This window comes from Propithecus coquereli, unplaced genomic scaffold, assembly GCF_000956105.1.
Source record: "Propithecus coquereli isolate 6110/MARCELLA unplaced genomic scaffold, Pcoq_1.0 Scaffold24, whole genome shotgun sequence".
Classification (NCBI taxonomy): Eukaryota; Metazoa; Chordata; class Mammalia; order Primates; family Indriidae; genus Propithecus; species Propithecus coquereli.
The window spans coordinates 5,010,603-5,024,956 of record NW_012147952.1 but is presented as its reverse complement, the minus strand read 5'-3'; the positions used below and the strand labels follow the sequence as shown (position 1 = coordinate 5,024,956).

General features: G+C 34.6%; 1 protein-coding gene across 1 annotated transcript in view; it reads right to left on the bottom strand.

Annotated features, from left to right (window-relative positions):
• The window catches only part of MYO6 (myosin VI), a 168,695-nt gene that overhangs the window by 57,749 nt on the left and 96,592 nt on the right, over positions 1-14,354 (bottom strand). Inside the window, exons 9-15 of the mRNA XM_012646043.1 lie at positions 14,061-14,152; positions 12,065-12,137; positions 10,402-10,529; positions 7,878-7,973; positions 7,403-7,576; positions 4,085-4,123; positions 2,603-2,696 (exon numbers count right to left, since the gene is read on the bottom strand). Coding sequence (XP_012501497.1) covers positions 2,603-2,696; positions 4,085-4,123; positions 7,403-7,576; positions 7,878-7,973; positions 10,402-10,529; positions 12,065-12,137; positions 14,061-14,152 — 696 coding nt within the window. The remainder of the gene's footprint in view (positions 1-2,602; positions 2,697-4,084; positions 4,124-7,402; positions 7,577-7,877; positions 7,974-10,401; positions 10,530-12,064; positions 12,138-14,060; positions 14,153-14,354) is intronic.

Below are 14,354 nucleotides of genomic sequence, written 5' to 3'. Positions count from 1 at the left end.
ATACATTAATTAAAAAGAATAGAAAAGAGTTTTATCTAACCAGTATAAAAAATATATCCAAGACACAGAGTTAAATGGTCAACCCTGAGAAGACTTTTTTTACTTATAGTATTCTGTACTATTTAATTTTTGTTACTGTGAACATATAAACTATTACAATTTTTAATTAATGAAAACACATTAATGAAACACATAAAGGAAATCATTCCTATAGGAGAAAATCTCCAGAACTCAATTTAGTTCTAGGCTCTATTTGGAGAAATAAAAGCAAAGTTTGGTTGGTACTGTCACAGTGCACAGCTTGAGATGGGAGGGAATATGGAACATTTAAGGAAGTAAAATGAAAGTTAGTGTGGTTGGAGCACAGAGAGGAGAGAGAGAATGGAAAGAGATGAAGCTAGGGACACATGGGCCAGGCCATATGGGACCTCATAAGCTACTAGGATTTTGCTCTTCACCCTAATACTGATATGGAGCCATTAGAACATTTTAAGCAGTAAAAAGATATGATGATTAGAGATAAATTGATCATTCTGAATGCATGGGAAAAACAGACGGAGCAAATGCAAGGAGGATACGTAGGAAGCTACAGCAAAAACCTAGGGGAGATATGGTGCAGTTTGAATGAGAGTACTAGGACTCACTACTTAGGAGGTTATGATCGATGGGACTCGGAGAGCCTTAGATAGAGAATAGACACCTGTGGTTTTCAATACCATAGTCACTAGCCACGTGTCCTGCAGCTGCATTAGCCACATATGACTATTAAATTTAAATTTTAAAAAATTAAAATTAAATACAACTTAAAATTTAGTACCTAAGTCATACTAGCCACATTTCAAGTACTCAATAGCCACAAGTGTCTAGTGGCTACTATATGGGTTAACACACATACAGAATATTTCCATTGCCATATAAAATTCTACCGGACAGCATTGATATAGAATGAGAAGAAAAATAGGCCTAACCCAAAAACTGAAAAACTCTAACAAATAATATCCAGGTAGAAGAGAATGAGCCGACAGAGAAATCAGGAATGACCAGAGAATTCAAAAGCAAAGCAGGGGCATATGCTGTTTCAGAAGCCAAGGAAGGGATATATGTTAAAGGGATTGGCCGGAGTTAATGTGGCTGTGAAGTCCACTAAGACAAGAACTGCAAAATGGACATTTGATTTAGGATCAAGCCTGGTGACCTTGTCAAGGTGGAGGCTAAATTCTCTTGGGGTTAAAGAGTGAATGGAAGGCAGGATACTGAGAAAATAAGAATATTCTTGGAGAGAAAAGGAACAAATGGAGAAAAACAGTGAGGAAGAAGATAGGGAGATCCCTGAAGGGAAATGCGGGTCAGAAATGAGATTTCAGCATATTTAAATGGTAACAGGAGAGATCCAACTCAAAGGGAATTGTTCAATATACATAATCTATACTGAAGATTCACGAGAAGAGATGGATTTCAAGGAATAACAAGCTTCAGCTAGGAAGAGAGACAGGAGCTCTCTTAATAGGAGGGAAGGTTATGTAGGTAGGTAGAAGTGCTTGATAGCAAACAGGTAAAGCTTAAGGTTTTTTATTAAAGAGGTAAGGCTCAGAGACTTCAGGAGAGCAGCCTGGGCCTAACTGGTCTCTGTAGAGAAACAGAACATGCTGATCAGGGACACATGGCAAGGCAAGTTTGAGAGCCCTTTAAAAGTCAGTGTCATGAATTTAATTGGCACCAATTTGTCTTTCCTATCAACCCTGTACAGACAGGGAGGAGGGACAGAATTAGATTCATCAACAGCTAGGGCATTGTAAGAGGGGTCAGGGGCAGGTCCAGATCTGGGGAGAGGGCCCATTAAGAAAAGAACACAAAGTTGCAAATTACAAAATTAAGTACTTTGGAAGGGATTTATTTAAATGAAGGAAGGACCGTGAAGCTCAAGTGACCTTAGCTTCATGGTAAATCTGCCTGTGAGAGGAGCAAAATAAGGAGTCAGACAGGCAAGGAAGGGTCAGGGGCCCTCGCTGGACCCAAAGGTAAATAAAGGGGATAGCTGATGCCTTGGGAGGAAGCAGGGGTAGTCTGGGTAGGGATGGAGGATGGGCATGGCGCTCAGGGAAATGAGGAGAGCAAAGTCAGATAGCGCAGGCAGGGTAAGAAGTGACAGTTTAATCAAATGTATAAAATTGTCACAGAAGCCGAGGAGGGCGTTGTGCTGCTTTCATTTTTTCACAGTGGTGGAGTAGCAAGCAGGGACACTAAAGCCCACCTCCTCACCCAGTTGTGTGGGGAATGAGAAGTGAACTGCTGCCGGACTGAGAAGGCCATAGGAAAGCAGCCAACTTAAGGGAGATCCAGGTTTACCATTAAAGAGTTTTCATAAATGTTACGTCAGTGATGTAAAATAGTTTATTTCACAATAAACTACAACCCAGTATTGCTCAAGTAATTTGCCGTTAACACTTTTCTTATAATTAAAGAAAATATAAGATGAAAATCTCATTGTACTTTAAAATAATCAAGATAATGATGAATTATTTGAAAACACTGACCTATTAAATTGCATTTGAGCTACGACTACTGATGGACACTGACATAGATTATGAAAATATGTAAATACCTGAACATTGAAGTTGAGACAGAATTTGAACACCTTCAAAGTGGTGGCTTGTCATCTTTAAGTTAGGTTTGATGCAACGAATAAAGCTTGCTCCCTAGGAAAATGAAGGTACTTTTGGAAACAACAGATACAGCATCCTTATTTTTCTACTTCTATGAATACCAGCAACTTTCAAAGCAAATTAATGTTAACATATGAAACTTTTAAAATAATTACTTAAGGAATTAAAACGTTTATTGGCATACTTTTATAATATCAAGCTTAGAATGAATGTTTGTATTATAAATTAATAGTACTAGAAACATATTTTAGATCTGAATGCCAAAACTGCAAAAAGGAAAGTCTCTCACTGTAAAATATTTTTAACATATTTGAACAATACATTTTGCAGGCTAATATACATGTGATTTGATTCTATACTTAAATGTATTTATATGCAGTATTTCTGTGATAAGAAAATTGCCCTAGGAAAAGAGGAATAAAGAAAATTATGCCCCTTAAAATTTAGGCCAAAGTGTTAAAAAAAAAATTTTTTTTCAATCATTGTACTTCCAAAATATACAGAGGTCCCTAAGCTGCACTGCTGCACATTTTAAAGTTTTGTTTGTTAAATAATATTTTTAAAAGCCTAAAGGCATTTTCAATCAATTATCAGATTATGCTGAATGAGGCAGAAAGAATGCTGATTATGTATGTATACAGTGAGACTGCTGAGTGCTGATGCTAATATACTAGACATCCAAATAACTGCTTCTCTTCACAGTAGTTACCTTGCAAAACTGAATAATTATTTCAACAATCATGCTCACTGCAAACACTTTTAGAACACATTTTAGAAATGCCTTCTTTTCAAAATGACTATTTGAAAACAAAGAGTACTCAGCCAAGTTCTGTGGATTTGTGTAAAATGACTACTTTGGAATCATGCTTCTTTTATATAAACCACATATTAAATTTCTTTCTATAGTGTTTTTTTCATTTCAAAAAACAGGGTGGTTCACTAAAATGCACAGTTAAAAAATAGGCTCCTAATAAATTTTGCCTCCATAATAGGGCATAAAAATATTATATTCATTTTTTCGACATCAACATTGTATGTCTGGAGAATATTACTATGACAGTAATAAAATGAGGTTGAATTACATGCTTAATCTTTAATCCTAAAAAAATACATTCTCCTTCTCTATAATTACTGATTATTAACACCTGCCTGAACCTACAGGATAATCTTAATTTAATAATATTCAAAGAGTTCTATATATTTCTAAAATAATTTGGCCTTACATATATATGTGACCTTTCTTCAGAACAAACCTAATCAAATGATAATGATTTTAAAAGTTTATTTTTTTTAATAAAGGGAATATGGTTTAAAATGTATTTCTAATTATTCCAGGGTACTATGCTTACTTGTATAATTAGTAATCATAATTTTGGAGAACCATTTTAAAAAAACCCTGTTTTCTTTTTAAGAGTACTCACAGTACTTCGAAGTTTATCCAGAAGCAAATTTAACTGTGTCTGTGAAAGAAAGGAAATCAGTTTATTTTGAAAAGCGAAAGTACACAGTGTCATAAGTTAATATTGGAGCTCCACTATTAGAATAAAACAACATGCAATAACATCCACATATAACACATTACAATTTAGCAAACTCTTAGTACACAAACTCTTTACCAGACACAGCATCATGCAAAATGGCTAAAGTAATGCCAAGGAAAGGAACTCACTTTTCTTACACAGAACTTGTGTAATTAAAAAACTAAAAATTAGCAATACTAAAAAACAGACACACATTTGTAGGATGAATGAGGAAAAAACGTATAGGCAATGAAAATGAAAATGGTGGGGATGCATTTAATAAGAGATCAATAGTACAGTATCTGAATATGTGGCAAACTAGGTGTAGTGTGTGTCACACACCATTAAGAATGAAGACGTTTAAAATATACACTAATGGTAAACATATTAGAATTGTCTTATGGAACACTTAATATAAACAAAATTGTCCTACCTAGCTATAGAAATTCTCTTTATTATTTTAAAACATTTCACATTTCAATTATTTTTAAAAACTTGGACAATTTTCTAAAAAAAAATTGACAATGAACATTACAAGTTACTATGTTTTCCTGTTTTTATAATATTGATCATAATTGTATTCTGGTTCAGTACTTAAATTCATTTATTCACTTTACTACTCTGCAAACTAAATTAATTATGTAAAATTCTTATACCTGGATTTTATAGTGAGATGATTATACTACTTACAAAAGACAAATTAAAATGTTAATTCTTACATTAACATATTGTATTAATCATAGCTATAATTAATAATAGGCATACTTTACTGGACGCTTTCTATGAGTTAAGCACTACTCAAAGCTTTTCACAGGCATTATCATGTTTAATCCTAATTAAGGATAAAACAAACCAATCCTGATTAAGGATATATTAGCTTCATTTTACAGATGAAAGCATTGAGGTCCAAGGAAATAAATAACTCGCCCAAGATTATTGGAGCTACTAACGACAAAGCCATGATTCCAACATAAGCCTGACACCAAGTTTCATTCTTCTATCTGTGATACCACTACAGTATACTTCATATATACTGAGAGGCTTAAGTTATTAAAATGGAATAAATTTGTCATTGAATTAAAGAAATACAGCCATACCCTACTTATCTGGTTAACAGAGTTCTGACGATCAATCTGGACCACCACATAACTGAAAAGTCTAAGAGCCACTAATTTGGAAAGAAAACAACTGTCACACAGTCCTTGCTCCTTAATCCACAGACTAAGCACAGTGTTCTCCAAAAAAAGGAGATAAAGTCAAAAGAACAGAAGCAGCAAAAGTAAACTAATAGCAGCTGAGAAAAAAGGGAAGAAAATCAATTATCAAAAAACAGCAGTCAAGGACCATAAGGCATAAGGCTAAACCACCTTACGCAACTTATGCTTCATTGGTATTTTATTTTTATCTTAAAGCATACAAATATTCATGTTTATAATAGGATAAGACTTCCATAAAAAGGGATGACTTTTTCTAAAACACTAACAGTAAAAGTTTTCGATAACCTGAAAAAGTACATTTCAGTGGAAAATTTTTGGTCCCCAATGATGTTGGATAAATATTACTATAAATGGTAGCCAGTTTTGTTCTTACCACCTTACATAATTCAAACTTAATTTAATGAGCTATTCTGCCATATGTAAAATTAAGAATACTATTAATATTTCATTTCAAAGTATCTCAGAGAAAAACGTGAAATATTTTTAGTATCACTCAGTTATAGCTTTCAGTAGTCTAAGGTAAAAAATACATATTATATATAAGCAATTATAAGGCATTTCAAGGCTCAACATAAAAGATTATTTAAACCAAAGAATTTTAAGAATTTTTCTTATTAATATTGTCTAAAATTACAAGTATTGTTCCTATCAACAATACTACTATAATATATACAATAGGAAAAGACTTCATGAATGATAGCCATTTCATATAGGCTAATACACTATTTTAAAACCAATGTTATCAAATGCCTATTCAGAAATTAAAGAATATCCAAACAAGGGAAAAAACTGCTCACTGAGGGAATTAGGAACTCACAATTAATATAACCTATAATAAAATTCAAGGTTTTTTATTCAGTTACCTGAAAATGTAATATGAGCTTTCCTCTATATTTATGTTTTAGGCATTAAAAAAAACCTAACTCTTATAAACACGATTTTATCGAGTTAATTATTTAGGGCCCATTTCAATCCAAAGGGATTTTAGGAGGCTCATACTATCAGTTAGTATCACAATATCCTGATACTTACATATTGTATCTAATTATATCATTTTCCATATTTACATACATACAATTAAAGGCAAATGTAGAGTTTTATTGTAAATATAATAATACATTGTGGAAATTTATGTGAGATAAATTAATTCTATTTCTTTTTTCTATGTATTATAGTTTGTTGTTCATTAAACTTGTAATTTTTTGAATTATTTTTCCTATGCTAAATATTCAACAATTAGAAACAATTAATAGTGTTCCATTTCTAAGACACACCTTGCTGACATTCCTTGTCAGAGCTCAAAGAATAAATCCCTGATCCAAAATTAATGAAACAAATGATATATTCTTCAATGTTAAATAAGCAATTTAAAGAGTTTGCCACACCCAAGCACATATTTTTTTACAGAAGTTATTAAAAGCTTTAATCAAATTTTAGTGTGATATGCACACCCATAATGCCACTATGAGAAAAAACACATTGAAAACGAATTACAAACTGAATCATTAACTTGAGATGGGCCCTTTTTAGCATGGCAGCCACTTTATAAACAGGAGTCCACGAAGGTGATCATTTACCTGAAGCCCCTGGCTGTGCCTGCTTTTCCTCTCAACTCAACTAGTCCTCTCTAGCCATCCCGAGCTGGACTACTCCAGCCAAAACAAAACTGCTGAATGAGGAAGGAAACAGAAAACACATGGGAAAGAGAAGGTTTGAAGGTCAACCAGACAGTATGCAGAAGCAAGAACATTAGGAGAAGCAACCAGATATGTTAAGAACCAAGAAAGAACACATTCAGAAAACTGCAAGCTTTTCTGTATGTTCAATTATTAGGCCTACATTATGATATTTTACATACAAATATCAACAATGCAGGGTCTGCTATTGAACTTCACTTGTGGGATTTCTGACAGTGATCTACATTATCCACTTTAGAAAATAAAACAATATATTTCATTTTAAATGCAGTAAAAAATTCAAATAATTTATTTAACACAAATACCTTAAACTTGTTTCCCACGCTGATGAAGCTAAGTTTCCCTGCTTTTTGTTTAGTATCTTTGTTGTTATTTGTGGATGATTCAAATAATTCCCGTATAAACTTATCCCGGGATTCACATATTAAGGATTCAAGAGACATATGTAAAGCATCATTGTTTTTCTCCACAAACTGGGTCTGAAAAATAAGTTAGACAGGAATGTTTCTCAGTCCATCTTACAATAACATCCCTTAATGTGGCTCTGTCCAATAGAACTTTCTGTGATGATAGAAATGTTCTATATCTGCACTGTCCGAGTCAGTTGCCACCAGTCAATGTGGATATTGAGCACTTTTAAGTAAGGCTAGTGTATTGGAGAACTGAATTTTTAATTTCATTGAATTTAAATTTAAATAGCCACATGAGGCTAGAAGCTATCATACTGTACAGTGCAGCTTCAATCTTAAATGGTTTTCTCCTTGTAAAAATTATACTCACTGTTTCATAGCACACTGCCCCTGCAAAATGCCTGATAATGAAGCCTTCGTCATCTCTGATGTTTCTATGAACTGTCAGCTTAGACTTTCTGGGAATCTGAAAAACAATACATACATGAGTTATTAATGTATCTAAAATATATTACATAATCTTCCTTTAGAAAACATCTGAGATATAAAATACTTAAAAGTATAAAGGAAATTTTACATATTCCACAACTGTACTGCTTTTTAAACATCTAGGATGTCTTAAAGTATCAGTGAAATCTAGCAAATATTTGGTATAATCTCTTAGGAAAGAAAATAGGTGTTAAGACAAAATACACATACCCAAAACCCAAAAGCCCACTATTTAGAAGCACATGCAAAACATAGTTGGCATTTTATAAGGTTACCCTCCTATTTCTAAAGCAGTGGTTCTGACCTTGGTGCTGTATTAGAATCACCTGGAGAATTTTTAAATCTCCCAAAGCCCACACCATTTATATGAGGTGACTCCCATGTGCAGCCATGTAAACACCTGAAATCAGCATAGGGCCTCTCCCACTGTTTCAAACCATACGTCCTAACATATTTACACTATGAGCCTCAATCTATTTCAAGAAAACTAAACCATTTTAGGGTTATACCATTTAATTATAATATCTCATATTTGTATCATATTTAAAGTTTCCAAAATGCTTTCACATACAAGATCATATCTCACTCTCAAAATAACAAAAGGTTAAGAAAGGTAATCTCATTCAAAAATGAGGAAACTAAACGAAGAAAACGAGTCAGCGTACAGGCTCTGCAGCCTGTCCCACCCATTTGCACATGCCATACTGGGCATGTCACTCAACCTCTCCTTGTATGTTTCCTCAGCTGGAGCATGGGGAGGCTAATAGGATTAAATGAAATAGTTCAAACAAAAGTATTAGATAGAACAGTGCCTGGCACATATAATTGTTCCATAAATAGTTATTATATTTATTTTCAAAAATATACAATAATAGGAATGGCCTATATAAATCAGGACTTACTGCTTTATTACTCTAGTTCTCACTTGAGAAAAGCAGCCAAAGCCCATTCCTGATGCTTCAGTTTGCTAACCTTTGAGTTATATGCCTCTGAGATCCTGGTCACAATTTTGTTGACTAGTGATCAGTACCCCCGGTGAAGGTAACCATGCAGCCACAGGCTGGTCATCACAAAGACCAGTGAGCTGTGAATAGACAGGACTGTATACGTATCTTCAATTTTAGCAAGTTTTGTTGAGGATACATATTTTTTTAGTTTTATCTCCACTGAGGTAACAGAAACAGGCTCCATATTACAATAAATAATTAAAGACATAGAAGAACTTCAAGTAAATGCGGCAGTTGGTTGTGGGATTTTAGTCCCTAGGGAAGGTTAACACAATTACATCAGCTAGTCAAATAAATACATTTACCCTATTTACCGCTGCTTTTGTTAAGGATAAATGAAAACAAAAATATTTGTTACCATTCACTCAAGCTCCTGGATCCATCAAAGCAATGATCGTTATACTACATTACAATCTCAAAATAATATACAGTATGGGATGCATTTGCCTGATAGCTCCCTAATTCCACTAAGCAACTAAACAGCTTTACTTTCTCTCTCTCCTTTTTTTTTTTCATTGTTGTTGTTATCTATTAGATGAGGCTGTACCATCTTTGTGGTTGAAAGTAACATCCATATTTCTCTGTGCTAGTCGGGCTTTTTCTGGACCCAAAGATGGAGATGTGCTTGTATTACCTCAGGTGATAATGGCTGAATGAAAAGACAAACAGAATTAGGTGAACACAGGGAACACCTCAATAGCCACACAGTCCAGCCTCATGGAGAACAGCTCTACTTTTCACCACTACAAGGATTCAGGCAGTTCAGGAACCAGGTCTTCTGGCCCTTTTAGAGTGCACCTCTCATTTATTTCTACTGTTCTCTGTGTCTGTTTTTCCCTTTACTCCACCCTAATCCTTCTATTGCTTCAGCTCTTATTTCCTTCTCTGAGTATATTATCCATTCAGAACTCCCTAGGAAAGAGGATTAAAATGAATTGGCTGACCAGTATCTAACATGCATTGCTTCCACCAGACAAGAGTTCTAAGCCACAACCTTCACTGCTGGTCTTTCAAATGTGCAGACAAATGGCTGCTTGCGACTTTAGGTGCTAACCCCTGGAACATGATCAAAGTCACATGATACAAAACAAAGCAACTGATAGTCACTTACCTCAAAAGGGAGACCATGAAGAAAGCAGGTAAATCTCTTTGTTAATCTTAGGTGAAATGTACTGTTCATCCAGAGACAAGGGCCTTAATTATACAGATCATTATCATCAAAAATATGTATAAACTAAATGCCCATCTATATAAGATGTTGTGCTGGATATAATATAGTTGCTCTAAACCCTACAAAATTTATGACTCTAATTATCTAACAATATCTAATATCTAGTGTATCTTTTTAACGATTTCTCTTCCTACTACAGAGTCTCAATTTTACAATGGCAAACTCACCGTGAGTCGGAAATGATCCTTGTGCTTTTGGTGAACTGCAGATGTAAAATGTTGATCACTTGGCTGGGGAAGGCGATTTTCTTCATCCAAAATATCCAGTATTCCCACTAATTTTGCTTCAATTAAATCTATTTCAAACAATGGAAATATTCATAGTAAGGTAAAAATAACATTTTACAGATATGTGAACAATTTAATGATCATAGATTTCAAGGACTGATCAAAAACAACATAATTCTGTAAGTATTCTCTCAAAGGCTATAGAGAACAGATGGATTTTTATTTCAAATTTGGCCATTTATTAGAAAGTAATACCATATATTTAATATAGGTTTTAGAAAAACAAGTCCACAAAGAAGGCAACTAATATAATAACCATTCCATTTGTAAGCTAGGATAAGAAGCTAAGGAACGAGAAAAATCCTCCTTTTCCAGATGACATCTGTATGCAAAGTGAAGTAAAAATACAGAAGCTTTTGCAAGCAGAGCTTTTTAATAATACTTTTAGAAACTGATCTAAATGCTTTTAAGCAAAGTTTCTCAAAACAGCACATCTTCATGTTCCTTCCATTCATTCATTTGCATTTTCTGCCTATTCAAAATATACATAAAATGTAAACTGCTTAAACACAATATATAAGAAATGTTGAGTGGGACAGAGCTGTAGGAATAGTCTAACTGCGTTGGTTAGAAAATGATGCTTGCTGGGCAATTAGTGATAGCGATGAAGGGGCATGTTGAACTAGGCTATAAATGCGAGTATTCTGATAGATTTAGAAGAAGGTAGAGGTGGACTAAAAGATAAATGGAAGGGGGAAAAGTTCCAGACAAGATATCAAACCACTCAGTCAAAGACACAGGCAAGAAAGGGTACGGCATGTTAAGGGAATGCTGAGTAGACCAAGTGGGATGTGAAAGTGCTTTGAAAAGTTATATTGATGTAAAGTATTATCAGTATTATATTATCTTGTCCAAATCTAGCACATGAGTTACTGACTAGATTGTCAATTTGAGTTTTCAAAACAAGGCTTGTCCAACAGTTTATTTTTGAGATGGGATGGAAAGAAAAATAGGACTAAAAGGTAGCTGGCAGTGGGGGGATGGCAAGTTTCAGGGAAAGGTTTCCTCACTGCTAAGATAGAGAAAAGAGCCCTGTTCTCCTGCTGCACAGTATTATCTGGATGTGACACGTGGAACTTCTGAGCCAAACTGCAACCACTCAGAGGGTGTTGCCAATGCACAGAGGAGAGCAGAACCACAGAGGAGAGCAGAACCAAGAGAACTGCAGAAAACCAGAGCCGAACCCTGATACACCTCGTGTGGATCCTGGCCTAACTATGGACTTCCTCGTGTGAGATGATAAATCCCTTTGCTGCCTAAGCAATTGAGTTTCCCTCTTAAATAATTCACACATTACCTACTTAAGTAGAAAAACTCCCATCATGATAAATAGAGGAGAGACTTTAAAAAACTTTCAATAAAGCAAAATTTGATGTCTCAGTAGGAAATAACATCTAAGCAGTACCAGAGAAGTAAAGCTCTTTCAAATATGAGTTTCAAGTCCTATAACTAGTAATTCAATCACAGAGCATAGAAAAATCACTAGTAAATGTATTCACTATATCTTTCCTTATTTCTCAAAGATAGAGTTAAAAATACATACCTATACAGTCCTGATTATCCACATAATGCACTTCATTAACACCTAAACCTTCTTTTTGATAGAGTTCTTGTTCCTAAAAATGAAATAATCATAATCATATACATTGAAATACTGTGTGATATGAAATAGACTCAATGTTTTGAGCTGTTTCTGATCATAACATTTATTAATTAGAATACAGAGGTGTATAACAGCTAGTATAGTCCTAAACAGTTTTCTAGAGATGGAATAGATTTTGAACATTTGCAAACAGGCACTAAAATCAAGGAAATAGCAATTAACTACCAATGGGCTCTAATACTTACACAGTAATATAATATATATGAGGTATACATCAAATGGGGGAAATAAGCATAATTTAGAATAACATATAAATCAAAGTTGAGTCCTTAGATGTAAGCCTAGTATGTTCTTAAAAAATTTTTTTAAAGATTTTTATCACAGATGAGTACACTACGCAATGAGCTTAAGGTAATCTGTTTTAACATTATTTCCTGACTGTTTAAATATTTCTTCCCATGAGATATGCTAAAAAAGGTTTCCAACTTTCTAGAAGGCACTGTACACTTTAACTCAATCTGAATTTGAAATTCACATTTTAAAGGATGTCATAAAAGTAAACATAAATCAAGGTACTGTCTCCTCTTTATAAAGTTTCTAGATAAAGTTTCTTGCTGGGTTGGTGTGGAAGGAAAGGATTAAGTCATGTTAAATGAAATGACATGCATGTAAAACTTCACATGATAATAGAAGAACTAATGTGGCTGGATAAAACATTTTCAAAGAAACTGTCTTACTGATAAGTACTGGTTTTATCTGTTTGTTTATGCCAGAATTCATTTAACTATAGCATGTAAATAAAATATACAAAAGCTGGAATGTGCTGGGAAGCCTGTAAAGACATAGACATCATAAAAATGTGGGAAAAGATAAATGGGATGGGAACAGGAAAGAAAATATTGCACATTTCAGCCCAAATACAGGGGAGGAAAGAACTTAGAATACAGCAGTGCTAATATGAAGAAAGTACAGTGTTATGGGCCAGCAAACAAAAAAGCAGGGCTCAGACCTGCAGAAGTTACTAAAATGCTCTAGGAATTAGTTTCTTTATTGGTAAAATAAGGGGCTGGACTAGATGACCTCTTAGGTCCTTTTAACTCTACTTTCTCATTCAATAAAACATATCTCAAATAGTAGTACAATGAAAAGAAAGTCAAGGGTATTGGAAGGAAAGAGTGGAGAATCCAAATTCAGGGGAAAAATTGCGAGCCTAATCATAAATAAACCGATTCAAAGCTACCTTTACTTTCTGCACTGTAAACAATTATAAAGTAACTTTCCTAGACTTGGTATTCTGAGTGCCTGCCATATCCACAGTTATTTACAATGAGTAGTGGCAGGAATTTCCTTACTGGACCAGAGATGGTGCCTGGCCAAAGGCAAGCCATTCACAGGCTGGCTGTTCACAAAGGACAGCCCACAAGGTACCGCTGCAGGAACAGTACTGCCCAGAGCCAGTCCAGGCCAATGGCTCCATGGAATCTCCTGCCCTGGTGGCTTTGCCACTATACATAGAGAAAAGGCAAGTAGGCAGTAGAAGGGCAGCAGCAGAGAGACTTGAGAGAAGGGTGGGAGACCCCAAGGACAAGGATGAAAGTTGTTTGGCAGTGACAGAAGTAGAGAAAACAAAATTAGAAAAAGAAACAAAGAGAACTTCTAGTCTAGTAAAATCACTAGTAAGAAACAATAGATGTTCACTTCTGAGGAGGCATCTATTAGCATTTTTATAGGGTCCCTAAGCTTCAGCTGAACCATTAACACTTCCGATGTGCCCAGGGGCCCTTGCTGTGCTTTCCCAGGTTCCCTGGGCCACCATCCTTTATACCCCATCACCTCATCAAAACCCATCAATCTGGGTAACTGCAGCATGTCTCTCCTCCTTGAAATTTACAATAGTCTAGCACAGATCTTAAGTTTAAAGTATAATGGCAATTACCTCCTTCAGAATCCTTTCGTTAAAAAATTGTTGAAGTTTTTCATTGCAATAGTTGATGCAAAATTGTTCAAAACTGTTATGTTCAAAGTACTCTGAAAACATAAACCAGAACCAAGAATCATTACCAGATCAACTTCATATAACTTTATCATAAAATAAAATGTTGTATGGTGATATAGCACCTCTCGTATACTCCTGGATAGAGCTGGAACGCATTCTACTAAGGGAAGTATCCCAAGAATGGAAAGACAAGCACCATATGTACTCACCATCAAATTGGTATTAACTGATCAA